Source organism: Chionomys nivalis, chromosome 17 (assembly GCF_950005125.1).
Source record: "Chionomys nivalis chromosome 17, mChiNiv1.1, whole genome shotgun sequence".
NCBI classification, from domain to species: domain Eukaryota; kingdom Metazoa; phylum Chordata; class Mammalia; order Rodentia; family Cricetidae; genus Chionomys; species Chionomys nivalis.
In genome coordinates, this window is record NC_080102.1 from 42,882,085 (window position 1) to 42,899,219 (window position 17,135).

General features: G+C 50.6%; 1 protein-coding gene across 1 annotated transcript in view; it reads right to left on the bottom strand.

Moving 5' to 3' along the window:
• Celsr1 (cadherin EGF LAG seven-pass G-type receptor 1) overlaps nt 1-17,135 on the bottom strand; it is a 136,219-nt gene that overhangs the window by 71,973 nt on the left and 47,111 nt on the right. Inside the window, exon 2 of the mRNA XM_057791439.1 lies at nt 3,663-4,301. Within this exon, the coding sequence (XP_057647422.1) occupies nt 3,663-4,301 (639 nt within the window). The remainder of the gene's footprint in view (nt 1-3,662; nt 4,302-17,135) is intronic.

Here is a 17,135-nt window from a genome sequence, read left to right on the forward strand (position 1 = left end):
CTTGTGGAAGAGAGGTAGCTGGAGAGGGTCCCATCTGCATGTGTCCCCATAGATCTCACACAGCAGAGGGAGGTTACTAAGCAGACACACAGGGGGTAGGAAGGGAAATTTAGGAAACCTGGTGGGGGTGCGGAGAGGGGGCTTCCACTTGAGATACAAGGGGCTGTGGTGAGAGAGGCCAGCAGGTACTGGAAGGCCAGCAAAACCTGGGTGTGGAGAGCAAGGAAGGGGCCTTTGGAGTTCTAGGGCCACAGCCTTCACGGTGGGAAACAGCTTTCTACCAAAGAATATGAAGTGCTCGCTAGGAATGAGCTCCAAGTCATTGCTGGCTGGGGACAGACATGAAGATGAGGGAGTCTACCTTATGGGACAGTGGAGCAGCAAATAAAGAGGACACGTGTGAAGTTTAAGGAAGAAACCAAAAGGTTTCTAACAAGAAAACCTTCCAGAACCTTCCTAGGGCAGAGGACAGCGGATTCAGGGGACATATGAAGGGTAGATGTAGGTGGACAGGAAGATGGCAGGTGAGGAAGCTGGGAGATGGGGGTCAACATGGGAGTTCATGGCCACATACACAAAAGTATTTAGAAAAAAAACCAAACCACGGTGTCCCTCAGATGAAGACTGAGAGGCTAAGCACGGAAGGAAATAAGCTTGTAATTGCTTACAAGCTTGAGAAATTATATTTATCTATTTATTTATGGGGGGTGGGGGCAGGTGTGGAGGTCAGAGGAAAACTTGTAGGAGTTGGTTCATCCCTTCTACAAGAGATCAAATTCCAGTCCTTAGACTTGGCTGCAGCAAGTGCCTTTACCCACTGGGCCATCTTACCAGTTGGGACTGAGAAATTAAGGGGCTACCTAATATGCATCCAGAGCCCAGGTCTGAAGTCTTCTTGTCTCATTCCTTTCCAACTATGGAGATAGTTGCTGAACCCAACCACAGTGGCAATGCAGAGCTGAAGCTTCAGGGACACACCATAAGGGGCCAGCAGCTCCCTTCCCCTTACAAACACCACGGGATCCAGGTGCCCTGAGCTGGGCACACCTCTAAAGCCAGGATGGTTTCAGAAATTCAGGAGAGCTATCTGGAATTCAGTCCCTGGCGAATTCAGAGAGCTTTCCCTGAAATTAATTGATGCCTTCCTTCTGCCAGCTCCTGTTCCTGAGCCTCCTGTCCCGTGACACAGGAAGTCAAGGGCTCCCAGCACAGTTGGACCAATTCCAACCTCACTGTACGGAGGCCTAGAGCTCCAGCTCAGCTTACCGGGGAGCAAGAAATTAAAGCCACATGACGACAGCGTTGCTTTCATCGTGAAGAAATGAGCACAATTACCTCCACGCAGAAAAGAGAGTGCTTCAAAGACAACACGGAGGAGAGGGAAGGAAGAGAATCGAGGAGACGTAATCGCTTTTAATTAGTTTTATCTCAAGGGAAATAGCACAATGTTTTCCAGTGCCCAAAGAGAATCAAATTAGCCTCACGTCAATCACCACATCTCACTGAGATGATGGATGTGGCCACAGTCCCTTTACCGTCCTTCTAGAAATGACTTTGCTGATGAAGAGGAAACCTGAGAGCTTCGGAAGTCAGTTGGCTCAGCCATCATTGCAGGGATCTGAGGGTCCACAGAGTCACTGCGGCCTTACTTACCTGCCCCAGCACAGTCATATCTTGCCCTGAGGACCTCTAACAGGTCAACTAATGGTAGCCCCTGGGATGAAGCCTGGAAGCTGTCACATGTCACCCTGCAGATGATGAAAGGGGTCCTAAATATCAGTGGAAGAGAACGCACCAAGTGACTGAGTGCTCGCCCACAGAGATAGGGTAGAGTCCGACTGAACACTGCTCTGGCAGACAGCAAGCACTCTGCGAATATTGGCAGCAGGTGCTCAGTGCAGTAAATGTCTGTGGCAAGAATGGGCATGATGAAGAAGGGCGGTGTTTACTCCCTGGAGGGCACCAATCTTCCCTACAACGGTGGCTTCAGCTTCTCTGTCTGAGAGTTTACAAATCATTCCACACAGGACCAGATGACAGGGAGGGACTGGAGAATGAGCCACCTCATGCTTCTCTGTCAGGAGGGAGTTGACCATGCAGCTAGCTGGGTCTCATAAGACCTCCAAAGAGATGCCCACTGAAGCCTGGGGTCAGGGGTAGGAAGGGTATGACCACCCTGTGTCCTGTTGGTAGTACAGAAAAATAGGCTTGGCTAAATTCAGAGCAAGGAGGAGAGGCAGAGGAGGGGAGACCCCCCCAAACATGCATGCGTGTGCACACACACATTTTCCCCAGCACTTCAGGTACACACCGACAATTAGAGAATCTCCTAGGCCTCTGCCTTCCTTCCTGCTCACCACCAGGCACCTGAGAGGCAGGAATCTGGGATCAGCACATGCCAGACAGCAGGAAGAACTGCCCACATCCTGTTGGCAGTCAGCCACACACAGGGAGGGGAACAGAACAGGGGTGGGCAGCCAAATGTCCTTCTCCCTCCTTCATGTTCCCAGACAATAACCAACTTGAGATGCCGATGGGCCAACCTGGCAGCTCAACTCACGCACTGTGAAGTTCTCCAAGTGACGTCCCTTCCTCTTCAGATGCACAAAACCACAGATACCCACTTCCCCCTCTCTATTCTTGCTACCTAGATATCTTTCTGCTCCACATGCACTGCTAAAACCTATAGTGCAATTAATGCTGTGCTATACGCAGATAGCACACTAGAGGACCCTCGGGTGTCCATACTAAAGTCCTTAATTACAGACAGAAGAATCTCCAAGTCACTTCCGGTACAAATCAAGTTCCACCTAATCTCCAGAGAGCCTTCCAGAAAGATGATCTGTTCACCATCGAACCTATGGGAACTGGCTTTTCAAATGGAATGTAACTGTACATTACAAGAGACCAAGGACCAGAACAAGATCTGTGGGTGGGCAATGTCATTGTAAATCGCTCTCCACGGCTGCCTCTTTATGGTTAAAGCAACCGTTGACTGCATTTGGAGAGGCTGGTCTTCAAGACTGGTCAGGACTTGCTGAGCTAAGAACATCTTGAGAGGCGGAGGAAGGTGAACCAGTCTTTACGGCAACGAGGCATGACTAAAACTGCTAACTTCTTCCAGGACCCAGGCGGTTAAAGGTTCACGATTTCTACCCTGGCTGCACAGTTTTGCACTAACCAGTTAAACTGGAAATCTAGAATCAAGGGGCTTTAACTTTAAAGCCACTCACAACTAGCTGAGGTTGGTGGATTGCCATGATTTTAAAGCTCAGCTCAGCTTGGGGGCCAGACCATGTCTCAAAACAACAGAACCCACTTAGATGTAAACATAGTAGCTGACGCATTTGGGTGTCAACAGCAGGTCTCACCTAGAGCCTCCCTCCTAAAGTCCTCATGAAGAGGGTGACACAAGCCCCCAGAGAAGATGAATGAGGCCTGGGAGGTTGGCAGCCAGCAGCTTCCCTTGCTAGCTAAGGAAACTGCCACCTAAGGCCACCTTAAAATGCGCAGAGCTGACTCTTGTGCCCAGGGACCAGTCTTCTAACATCATGCCTCTTGGGACTCATAGGAAACCCTCACACTTCACATGTGCACTGTGAACCTCTGTGCAAAGTACAGGTCAGCCCCTGCCAGTCCATCCCCACGCTCCAGACACTCACCAGTAAAGTCCTCAAAGCACTCGCAAGTGTAGCCACCCTCTCGGCTCCGGCACCGGCCGTTGGCTCCACATGGGCTGGAGTAGCAAAGGTCGATTTCAGTCTCGCAGTAGTCACCGGTGAAGCCCGGGGGGCAGCGGCAGCGCAGGCCAGTGATGGGATGGATGGGTCGGAAGAGCACCGTGGTAGAGCTGATGAAGGGTGCCGAGCTGTCGAACCTGAGCACGGACACACACTTCATGTAGTTCTCACAGGGCTCCCGCAGGCAGATGTTGTCATCAAAGGGCAGCACGCGCTGGGCAGAGATGGTGGTCAACAGTGTCCGGTTGAGGTATATCTGCTCCTGCAGGTCCTCGGACGGAAAGAAGCGGCCACGAGCGCCACCAGGAAGCAGCGCTGAGAAGGTCACGTTCAAGATGTTGGAGCTGACGTCTGTGTCATTCTGGATGTTGAAGACGAAGATGTCATCCTTGGTGGTGGACAGTACTGTGGCCACGCCTTCTACAAAGAGGGATAGCAGCGGGGACAGGAACTTCTCCTGTGACATGTTCTCTAGGCGGACGGTGATGCTGTTGGTCAGCATGTCATCCGTGATGATGGTTACCCGCAAAGTGCAGAGAGCCGTGACGCTGTGGATGCCATCTGTGGGACACAAGGAGACCTGGGGTCATTAGGATGCTCAAGACAGCAAAGGAGCCTACAACCCCACGCCAAGAACAGCCTTAGATGCACTCAGCAAGGGAGAAGCCAGGCTGGGTACCCCCATTCTCACTCCCTACCTTGACCTCCTCCTGCCCATACACACCATCCCAAATCATTACAGCTCCCAGTGTGCCCTTTTCTTATAGAAACACTCAGTGGTCCAAAACCACAGAACAGGGTACTCCAGGGACCAGGACGATTCAGCCCCTTAACACCCAGGACTCCCCAGTTCACACATTTACTCCAGCCATGTGAGATCTGGGATCCTGATTGTATCCACTCAATCCCACCCCAACATGGACAGCTCACCCTACCCTAACCTCCTCTCAGTCCACCACAATTCTTCCCATTATCCCGACCATCTCAGCTCAAACCCCACCAGTAGGTCAACACTGGCGCCACCAGGGAACAGCTCTACTCAGTGTGCCCTGTCATGGCTTAATTTATCTTAGCCTATCTATTTGTATCTCTACATGGCAAGCATGCAGGAATGCTGGATAAACACTGCTTTACAAGGGTACTAAGAGCTTCATCTGTAACTATTTCATGACTGCCAATGCAATAGGGCCACCTTTCCCCATCCCCACTGATGGACTGCTTCCCTTTGAACTCATCAGCACAGAAAGACCAATGCAACCATGGTCCAAGGGAGCCAAATTCAACTCCACACTGGAAGCAGAACTTTGCAGCATTGTCTACAAGGTGCTGGTTTTTATGGGTGTTGTCAGAGGCTTCTATCCCGCCTGGTCCCAGCAGCCATTCAGTCCCAAAGAAACACAAAGAGATCTACATTAATCATAAACTGGTTGGCCTATTATCTCAGGCTACTTCTTTTTTTTTAAAAAAAAAATTTCTTTTATTATTTAAAATTTATTAGTGTTCCACCTACATGCCAAAAGTGGGCACAAGATCTCATTACAGATGGTTGTGAGCCACCATGTGGTTGCTGGGAATTGAACTCAGGGCCTCTGGAAGAGCAACCAGTGCTCTTAACCTCTGAGCCATCTTTCCAGCCCCTAGCTCAGGCTTCTTATTAACTCTATAACTTATGTTAGCCCATTATCCTTGTCTATGTTAGCTATGTGGTTTGGTACCTTTATCAGTGAGGTATTCTCATCTTGCTTCCTCTGTGTCTGGGTTACTACTACAAACTGACTCTTTTCTTTTCCAAGAATTCTCCTGTTATCATTGCCCTGCCTATACTACACTTCCTGCCTAGCTACTGGTCAATCAGTATTTTATTAAAATACAAGTAACAAATCTTCTGAGTCTCAAAAGAGACTCCACATTTCCACTTTCACACTGTGTTGGAGTTGTTCAAGTCTATGGGGACTTTTGAAGTTGGGCTGAATGCATTATTGCCTGTGGAGAACAGGAGTCAAAAGTTAGGGGTTTAAAGTGATGTTTTGGGTGTCAGATTGATAGGGGTAAACATGTGGTCGTTACATTGTCAACTTGACATTTCCTAGAATCACGGGAGTCAGTCATGGTATGTGTGAGAAGGATTACCTAGATTAGATTAGATTAACTCAGGAGGGAAGGTTTACCCTAAAAACAGGAGGCACAAGAGGAGAAAGAAGTCAAACACTAGCTTTCATCTCTACTTGCTGACTGCAGATGCTAGGTGACCAGCCACCTCCTGCTTACTGGCCAATGCTGGCGCCTCCTGTCAATCATGCCTTCCCCACTCTAATGGACTGAGAGTCCCTCAAACTGTGAGCCACAATAAACTCCTTCATCCTCAGGAAACAGAAGGTCACATGATGACAGACACTGAATCTCTTCCAGTGCTGGAAACACACCATGAGGCTAGTTACTTGTAATTCCGAAACCAAATGAAAAGACGACTTGAGTTGTGAACCTAAGCACATAAACCTCTAGCCAAGAATCAGGAGACAGGTATGCATGGGACTGGCCACTGGGATGCCCAGGACACCCAGGGAAACTGGTGGCTCCTAGACACAGGACATCAATGAAGGGCTCTACCCAAGTGGTTCCTCCTTGCCTCCTAGGTATACCTCAAACCTGAGAAACACTTGCGAAATGGACTATTTCCCAGCGTATCTTAGACTCTCGGCTGTCTGGAGCACAAGGATCCTCATCCACCCACCACATGGCTCCCTGTAACCCCGCCATAAGCTCTGACTTGGTTTTCTTGGGCATAGGCCTCTTTCTGTGAAAGAGCCTCTCTTGCTCCCTAAGAGAGCTCAGCATAGGCAGGAGCCCCACCCAGAAGGAAGGCAGAAGCCAGGCAGGGAACTGGACCCCCTTCCCACTTGGTTCTGGGAAATGGTCAGCCAGAGATCACTGAGAGGTTGCTGTCAAGTGACAAAGCCCAGAAACTACCTTGTCCCCATGAAGGCACAGCAACAGCAAGAAGCTGTTACGGCAGAAGGAAACACCCACGGCAACTTTAGTGTCCCAATGCTTCTTCTCTGGGCACCAGGAGCCACGGTTATTTCTGAGAGGGACCATTAGTTATGTGACTTGTCCTCACAGGGAAGAAACATCACCGTTCTGGATCTAGGTATTTTGGTTACCTGGGGTTCAACAGCACTGGCCCTGTTCCCGTTTCCCAGATGAGGAAAATGAGATAGAGCGATGTCAAGTCTATGCTCAGGAGCACAGCTGTGATGGAGGAGGCCAGCTTCTCCCAGCAACGCCCCAAGTCACAAGCCACTTGGTGGGGTCACAGCCAGGCTCGAGGCTCCATTCAGTCCTCTGGAGAACCTGAGGCTGAACCTGGAACGTGCTAACTGCACCCATGTCACTTAAGCACAGGGAGGGCATGCCACCTTGCACACTAACATCTGCAGAGGGCTCCCACTCGCCAGCCCCCCCCCAGGAGTGAACTCCGCGGACAGACACACAGGACAGGTGCTTCGCTAGGCTGGGGGAGGCTACAGTGGGGAGTGGGCACTTGACAGGTGCAGGGTTTCAGAACAGGGAAGAAAACTGTCTGAAGACAGAGGTTTGAGACTGGAAGCGCTGAAGCCTGACGTCTTGTGTTTGATCCCCAGGGACCCACACAGCATACGGGAGGTGCTGACTCCTCATGTTGACCTGACCTCCACATGCAAGCTGTATAAGCCCGGATACTCACACATTCCCATTCATAGTCTCTCTCAATTTTTTTTTTTTAATTAGAGGAAGGATGTAATGAGGTTAGACAAATGTCTCAGGGTTTAAAAGCAGTGGCTGCTCTTGCAGAGGACCTGGATTCTGTTCCCAGCACCAACACAGCGGCTCACAACCATCTATAACGCCACACTTCTAGGGGAATCTACACCTCTGTCTGGCCCTGTGAGAATCAGGCACACATGTGGTGTACATATGTACATGCAGGCAAGATACCCATACACAGAAAATAAAATTTTAATAGAATGTGAACATTCTTAATGATACTAAGATGTATGATTTAAGTGTATTTAACAAAATTAAAAAAAAAAATTTTAAAGGCTGATTATAACCCAGGGGTATCATTAGGCTACGCATAGGGTTCACACATCTCCAGACCTGCCTGCCTCAGTTACTCTCTACCATCATCCCCACACCTGTCATGGTGAATGTCTTAAAATGCAGCTACATCACCCCATTTCCCTGTGGCTGCTGCTAATGACACCTGGAATAAAATCCATACCCGAAACCCCACCTACGGCACTTCACAGTCTGTGCCCACAGCCCTCCCTCGTGACCATAGTGACACCTCCTGTCATCTTGCCATCACTCAATCTGCCTCAGGGACTTGGTGTATGTCCTGATTTTTTGACCTGGACTGCTGTGTTCCTCATCATCCACCAGCTGCTCCCTCGTCTCAGCTACCTGCACCTCACTGAGGACCCTCCGACCACACCTGTCCCTCACTGGGGTGCTTCCATGCTAAGCATCTTCCTGGAGTCTCCATGCTGAACACCCCTCCAAATCCCCACGTTCCCGCTTTTGCTCCTTGTTCAGGAGTGGCCACAGTCTCACTTATTTCCACTGTCTGCCTCTGAGAGTCCTTAGAACAAGACCTTTCAGGTTGTATTCTGCAAGTACTGTGTGCACTGATACTTCTAGAACATTCCCCGAAATGCCTGGATAAACCAGTGTGGACGAAGGGGGATGGCAGAGAATGGGAGCCTGCTGGTTCCTCCACTCCAGCACTAACATAGGCACGAACAACACCCAGAGATAGCATTCCACCCAGCCATGTTTTCGTAGCTGTTTGGTTTGGTTTTGTCACAGTCGTTTGAGTAGGACAGTGTTCGCTTCCTGGTGGCAGCCTGTTACAAAACATTCTTTACCCACACAGTGATTTGTTTGTCCTGGCCTAGGCTGTTAAAGGTCCTGTGATTTTAAGCTAAGAGTCCAGACCTCCTTTCTCCCTAGTGCATTGTTATTCGGAACCAGGGTGGAGTGGGGACTCCCAAGTCTCAGCCCTTACAGGAGCAGTCCAGAAAGGCATAGCACCAAGAAACACACCAGAACAAGGAACCACAGCCTAGGGGAGACCTATCTTTATCCAGTGACAAAGCAAACACACACCTGGAGAAACAGCTTTTGGTACTGATGGGCTAGAAGCATGACCCACATGCCTTACTGCCAGCCCTAATATTAACTTCCTCTAAGGCTGAGCCCAGAGGTGTGTGTGGCTTAAGTGGTCTGGGTTGGGTTTGTGGGTCAAGCCTGCAACTGACCTTGCCTTCAGGACACAGACCCACATGCCTATCACCAAGGTATCACTGCAATGGACGAGCCAACCATGCAGTGAAAACAAGCTGGGTTTTCCCAGCAGGGGCTCTCAACAGGGCAGATCTAGATAACAGGGTATTAGAAGGGAGGAAACCACCACTTTTACACAAGATAAAACAAGATCCCGTTTGCTCATGAGCCTGGAGGAGAACTCACCCTGGGTATTCTCTGCCACGTAGATACTAGTTCTGTCTATGCCACTGACTTTAAATAAACTCTATTCTAGAGCAGCTTTAGGTTTACTTTAAATGTCTGAAGAGAGGCTGTGAACACCACACACCCACCCTCCCCATTAACTACATCACACATTAGTGTGGGACAGCACTTGTCATTTGTGGGCCAATATTAATGCCTACTAACCACAGCATACACTGCCCGCAGGTTTGCTTCGCATTTTTACCCACTGTTTTCCTGTCCAGGTCCCCACCCAGAATCCCAGATGACATTCAGGCACAGAGCCTCTGGGCTGTGGCAGTGTCTCAGGCTCTCCTGTGCCTCAGGCCACAATGGTTTAGAGTGACTGACACTGCTCAAGCCTTTGAATGCACAGATGCAGAGTGCTAACTTTCTCCTCTGTACCTTCTCTTGTTTGCTTTTCTGCGGCCAGTTTGGGTATGCAGGGTCAAGATGATCGACTTTTGGAAAGTTCTGGGCTTATGCAGTTTCCCAGATGAGAGCTGAGGACTTTCTTCCACCCACATCTGTGAGAGTGGTGCAGGAGCCAACCACAGCTGGTTCAGGGGCCAACAACCACAGCTGCCACTGGCTTTGCAGCAACCTCAAGCAGCCTGATGCTACAGTACCCCCAAGCAGCCTGATGCGACAGTACCCCCAAACAGCCTGATGCTATAGCACCCCCAAGCAGCCCGATCCAGCTTCTCAGATGTCATTATGCTGCCTCCGACAACAGGAAGAAGGCAGGACACTAGACTGTGGTGTGTCCCCCAGCAGGGGCTCTCAATACTTGCACTTTCTAGGTCTCCACAATTAGGGGAAGAGCCTGATGCCTGATCTTCTAATAGGGGGAGGGGCAGTGGCAAGAGGATGGAGGGCATCCATAACTATGTCCCGATGGCAGACCTATCTCTTTGGGATCTAAAGACCCTCCAGTGTGGGATGGGAGCAGGAGTCGGAGCTACCGTTTTGGAACCCAGTGCAGATGACTCCGCTGCGTCACCTGCTAAGAAGCAGATAGTATAGCCATCACTGCCACCACCAGGAGGGATGGAACTTGCTTCACAGAAAGGGGCATGCAAAGAAGAAAAGGTGACAGGCAAGCCTGGCAAGTAAGAGTTGTGTCAAAGTTCCATGACACAACTGTGACCAAGCTACTTACAACAGTACGATTACTCTCTTCAATCTAAAACCAAACTCCAGAATCCACAAGTGGGTAGAGCCAGTTCCTGTGGTTCCCTGCAATCCCGGGACTTGGGAGACTGAGGCAGTGGGATATCATGAGTTTGAAACCAGCAGAAGTTATAAAGTACCTTCTGGGCACACAGAGTGGGACCTTGTTCAGGGACACCAGTCACTGGACAAGGGCTCTCTGCATCCCATATAAGGCAGATTGTTTTCAGCTAACGCCCCAATCTGAGACTCCAGATGGACATGAATTAGGGAGTATTATTTAGCATAGAACACATAAAACCTGGGGTCACCCCCCACCGCCGGTGGCAGGTGGGAGAGATGGCCCTGAGGTCACAAGAGCAGAAGAGAGACAGAGATGTCCCTGCCCCTCACCAGCTGCAGCACTGTGGAGAGTGGCCCCTGCACCTCGCCTAGGCAACACAGTAAAGCTGGTCAAGATGTCCAACTGTGGGAGAGCCAACCCTGAGGGCGTGAAAGCAGGAGAACTGGCCCCACTCTTGCTCATCACTGGAGCAATGCTGGGTAGCTCACTCTAGTGGTGAGGACCAGAGAGAGAGCTGGTAGGCTGACCAACCCTGCAACTACCAAAGCCCAGAACCAGGGTTATGAGTTGCCCCACGCCAACATCCACCCAAATTATGATCTGTAGGAGCATATGAAGGGACTGGTTCTTCAAACCCAAAGCTGAAGGATCTCCATGACACAGGGCACAGTACTAGTGCAGGCCCAACATCAATAGTGTAGCAAAAACCAGCAGCCTTGAACCAGACCAATGACAAGATCTTTGTTTTTGTTTTGTTTATTTATCTATTTATTTATTTTGGTTTTTTGAGACAGGGTTTCTCTGTGTCGCTTTGTTGCCTGCCCTGGAACTAGCTCTTGTAGACCAGGCTGGCCTCAAACTCATAGAGATCCTCCTGCCTCTGCCTCCTGAGTACTGAGATTAAAGGTGTGCGCCACCACCGCCCGGCTGACAAGATTTTTGTAATAAACACTTGCAAGTAAAAATAGATGTGTTTGGATGGAAGCTCTACCTCAAGACCCCTCCCCACCTCTCTCTCCAAAACCTGCTGCATCTCAGAAAGTCCGCCAAATAATGACCCTTCCCCAAGAGGTGCTCAAGACCACTCCCCGACAGGGTACTTATATTGCCCTCCAGAAAACAGATGTGTGGTTTTCTGGTCTTCCTTTCCCATCTCCTCTCTGGGGGCTGAAAAATCATCTGGGAGCATTGTATCTATTAAACTGGGCTTTTTCTGACCAGTTTGATTTGGTCTGATTTGGGTTGCTGCATCGGCAGAGAGGCTTATCAGGGCACAGAAAGTTTTCAATACGGACAAAAGGGTTTACTGCGTGACTCTCTGCTTCACACTACAGCTTCCATGGCAAAAATTTTCCTTTTTCCCCTACCTTCTATTTTCTTTTTTTCCTCTTCAATTTTATTTTGGGAGGGGTTGCAAGGGCAGAGGACAGATTCAAAGGGAAATGAATGGGATCGAGATGCATGATGTGAAAGACACAAAGAATAAATAAAAAGTTAAAAAAAAATGACCATGGGGCAACAGGGCCATAGTTGAAGCAAGACCACAGAGGCAGGAGATGGACGTTCCCTGGCTGCTACTGACCTTGTGGGATTTTGATGCTTATGCAAGGCAGGAGGGAGTAACCATAGGGACAGATCCTCACCAGTGTGGACAGGAGCACAAGGGGCACCTACAGGTGAGGCAGAGCAGCACAGACAGCGGGGTATGCCCAGCTGGGCCACGCCTACTGCTAGACTTAAAGGCCCCGCCAACGATGGGTAGGGTGCATGGAGGAGCTGGCACAGCCGAAGACTAGGAGTAGAAAAGGTCAGATGCTGACCTGTTAGACAACAAAGCCTTGGTGACAAACAGCTTGAGAGGAAGCCAGTGCCATCTACCCATGTGGAAGCCCGTCCCTTTTCTAGCTCTAACCTGTGATGGCCTTGGCATTCAGGGAGACACACTGCAGCCAGCCGCAGATTATAGCCAGACCCTGTGCTCCTGTCCCCAGTTCCTATTATTCTCCAGGACTCCACAGGCACAAGGCCCCTGGGAACTGTGGCTCTCAGTGCCTCTCCCAGGAGTCAAGAGGGGAAGGCTTTTGAGTCCAGATTGAGACTAGACAGCAGGTGCTATCTGGCTCCTGCCCTGAGGACATCTTTTTAATTTTAATTTCCTTTTTCCCCCTTCTCCCTGGAAAACAAAAGCTGGATGTCATGGGACACGGTGGCAGGAGGTTTCGGGGTGTAGTCAATGCTTAGGTGGTGGGGCGTGGACAGGTGGCGGTGAGAATATCACTTCTGTTCCATTTGTGGGGAGCAACAGTGCCCCACCTCCCCAGCCTCAGGATGGAGACACAGGCTATCAGGAATGGTTCCCCACACTGGTGCCATGACAAAGCAGGCCACCTGTGCTGGCTCGGGAAGGATCTATGTTCACCTTGCAGCCAGTGCACAGGGTGCCACAGGGGTCTGCCGCTGCAGGACCTCTGTCACCAGGGATGCAAAGGACAGAGCCAAAAACCCTTTCTCCTGTCCCTTGCTGGGTCCTGTTTTCACTGGTCTCTCCTGACCCACCTGTATTCACTCACACTTAGGGTCTCTTCCTATTTTTCCATGGCTGTCCCCTGGAGCTGGAGGAGGGGTCTCCACACATACTTTCTTCTACTGGTCCACTGAGTCTGCGCCCAAACCCAGACAGCCAAAGCGATTTTACCCCTACCCCTGCCCCGCCCCTGCTAATGCCTACTGCCTGCCCGCCTCCACAAACACTTACCACCGCTCACATTCTTACACCTGTTCTGGGTCCCACACTTCTTCAGGCAAGCCTGTATCCCAGCCTTAGGAAGCTGGCCATGATAAGCCCCACCACTCTTCCAGCGGAGCCCCTCAACACACCCCTTTTAACTTAAAATGTTTTCAGGCTCCACCCCCAACCTACTCCTGGATCCCCCACAACCTGTGCCCCTGAGAGGAGGCAGCCAGGCCTCGGCATATAGTCTCCCTCAGGTCACCTGGCATCTCCCTGCTGTCAGTGACCTCCCAGCACCTGCCGGGCTTGTCCAAGACTCCAGGGCCCACCAGCACGGGGGCCTGCCCCTTCTTCCTAACTCCACCTCCAGCATATCCTCTGAGGCATTTGTCTTATTTAGAGGGGAGAATACACAATCTGGGTCACAGGGGAAGGCAGCCCCAAGGTTGCTCCTACTGCTGGCTTTATAAACGACACCACTTAAAAGTCCAAAAGGACAAGGGCTTGCTATGGAGCAGAGGCAACTCCTGAACATCCAACATGGCCTCGTTCTAGACCTCCACACCCTCCGCAGATGTGACAGGGACAGGAGTTCCTGTAGGCTGCTCCTCCTAAGAATGCAGGGATAGGGATGAGTTGATCCACCCAAAGACATGAGAATCCTAGGCTTGTTGGCACAGTCCCCCACAGCACTGGGTACAGAGTTCAAGAGACAAAACTGCCACCTGCCCACCCACGGTGTATCTCCTGCATCCTCAGTCTTCCACCCTGAGCATCTGCCTCCTGCTGCAGCCTGGACAGGCAGAGCCCCACATTCTGGAAGGGCTGAGTACATGGCATGCCCCAGCCAGCTCACATGGGCCTCACACATCTGAACCTCTCTACTGGGAAAACATAGGCAGCAAAAATACCAAACCATTAGCACATTGTTTGTGGGGCAATCATCTGAAAGTTGGTGCCAGAGAAGTTAACTCATGTGCAGACAATTTGGTCCCAGGTTGGGGACAGCTCAGGCTCAGGCTCTGACAAGCCGTCACCCATCCTGACCTCTGGTTTGCTCCACAGAGAACTAGGTCAGCTGCTGTAGGTCTAAGCCTTAGAACATCTGCTAAAGGGTTAAGAGGGGCTGGGAGCAGTCAGGTAGAGAAAGCAGACTCCAGCCCAGTTGCTTTGCAGCCTTCTCTGCTGCCACCACGGCCACAAACAAGTCCATACCCAACATGTGAGGAGCCTGTCTGCCAAGACCCTCTAGAACCCCCGGCCAGCACTGGGGCGGCAAGGTTCCTCCAGCGGGTGTGGCCTGTGACTCCCCCACCAGCAGATCCTTCCTCCCACACTGAGCAAGATCTTAGCCAGCCTCAGAATCAGCCAGCTAAGAACCCTGTGGTGAGCGCCTGAAACTTCAGAGCCCCAAATCCGCTTGTCCAAACATAACACCCACTTCTCTCCATGCTCATTCTGTCTCCAAGACACTGTTACTTAGCACCTCAAAACCTTCTTCTAAAGGGAAGGTGCCAGACACAAAAGGTCACATGAAATACCCAAACGGGCAATGTCATAGAGGCAAGAGAGGGGAGGCAGGGTGACTAAGCCCACAGGTCTCTGATGAGAGAAATGTTTGGGGTCTGGAAAGAAGAGGACACTAGAGAATCACATGCTGTTGTGATTCTCAAAATGATTTGTTTTATCTCATGTGAATTTATGCAATTTGGGTTTTTTTAAGTTTTAAAATTTGTACAGATTTTTTTGGAGGTTATTTTTATTTTATGTATATTGGTGTTTTGCCTGCATGTATATTTGTGTATCATTCAATGGAGGTCAGAAAATAGCACTGGATCCCCTGAAACTGGAGTTACAGATCGCTATGAGTCACTGTGTGGGAGCTGAGGACTGAACCCGAGTTCTGCGCAAGAGCAGCCAGTGCCCTTGACCACTGAGCCACCTCTCCAGATCCTGTCTGCTTTTGAGGCAGGATCTCATGCAGCCCAACGTGGCTTTGAACTTGCTATGTAGCTAAGGATGACACTGAGCTTCAGAGTCTCCTGTCTCTAACTCACAAGTACTAGATTATAAGGATGCAACACCTTTAATCGCAATGCTTGGAGGCAGAGGCAGGTGGGTCTCTGAGTTCGAGGCCAGCCCGGTCTACAGAGTGAGGTCTAGGCCAAAAACCCTGCGGGGTAAAAAGAAAGAGGGAGGGAGGGAGAAAGGGAAGGAAGGAGAGAAGGAGGAGGTAAGGAGGGAGAGAAAGGAGAGAGGGAAGGAAGGAGAGGAGGGAGAGTGGAAGGGAGGAAAGGAGGGAGAGAGGTAGGGAGGGAGGGAAGGAGGGAAGGAAGGAGAGAAAGAGGGATGGAGGGAAGGAAGGAGAGAAAGAGGGAGGGAGGGAAGGAAGAGAGGGAAGGAGGGAGGGAAGGAGGGAAGGAAGAGAGGGAAGGAAGGAGAGAAGGAGGGAGGGAGGAAAGGAAGAAGGGAGGGAGGGAGGGGAGCACCATGTTCAGCTTTATATTTAATTTTCTTGTGCGTTTTATATACATGTGTGTTATCTGAATATATGTGCACATGAGTGCAGGCGTCCACAGAGGCTAGAGGAGGGTATCAGATCCTCTGGACCTGAAGCTACAGGCGGCTTGAGTCCTCTGCAAGAGCTAAATGTACTCAACCTATGAGCCACCCCTCCAGCCCCTTCTTATCTACTTTTGAAAAGCTTTTTTTTTTAAAAGGAGTTACAATTATGATCCTTAATACAAATTGTTTTATTTTAGTATGAGATTATCCCAAAGAAGAAAACTTCCTTTCATGACTTCCTCAAACCCCAGATGGAGAATGAGGTCCAGGGAGATAAAGAGACGTATTGTAAAGGACAAAACCAGCTTCTCTTTCAAGAGCTGTGTAGCCACCTGCTAACCACGGGGTTACCAAACGCACTGGTGCAGGAATGCTGAGTTACTGCTTACACAGAGCCAAAGCCATCACAGTCTGTTTATATAGCTCACTAAACACCATGCAAGAAACCCACAGGCGGGTGCGTTCAATGCCTGCATGGAAGCTTCACCAAAGCTTCGGTTAGAGTCACATGGTGAGTTGGTTGGCGACCTTGCGTTGCCCCTGCTGGTTTTACCTCCAGGGCTCATGAAGAAATGTGTACAAATTCTTCCACTGACCAGGACCCAAAGTCTGAGTCCTCTAACCTCCCTTCTGGGGCGACATCAAAAGACAGCTTCAAAGGGCAGGGCTGACACTGGGGACCTGGTAACTGCAGTAGGTGGCTCACTGTGGGACATTGCGAAGCGTACCTGGTTTCTACCCAGTAGATAGTACCCACGCCTCCCCGCTGCGCTGTCACAACCAAAACCATCTCCATTGGCCAACGTCTGTGGGAGCAGAATTGTAGCCAGCAACCACCCTGCTCTGGGAGACGACACAAGCTGGAGTCTTCTAGCTAAGGCTCTCAAGCACCCAGAATGTAGGAAGCAGCTGGGCTTGGGGGCTCCTGGCTCAGCGCCCCAGATACTGCCAAGGCCAGCCCTCCATATCTCTTGGCAGCACTGTCTGGGGCTCCCGCTGCCAGCTGGGCCCCAAAGGTAACACTGGCTGGGCCAGCGGGGAGCCATCCAGCTTCACTCTTCCCTGCCACAGCCAGAAAGCCACCTTTCCACCTCCTCCTAGCAAAATGGGTGAAGCTCCCCCAGGCAAAGATTAACCAACAATGAGGGCTTAAGTGAGTGCCTGGTTCGAAGCCAGATGACGCCATCCAGCATAACAAGGTGCCCTGAGCACTTGCCAACGGACAGCCATATGTTCTCCAGCCCGAGACATGCATGCCACCCGCCTGAGAGGGCAATGAACAACAAAGAGGAGAGTCTTTAGCGAACACCCCACCCCATCCATGCAGGCGGGT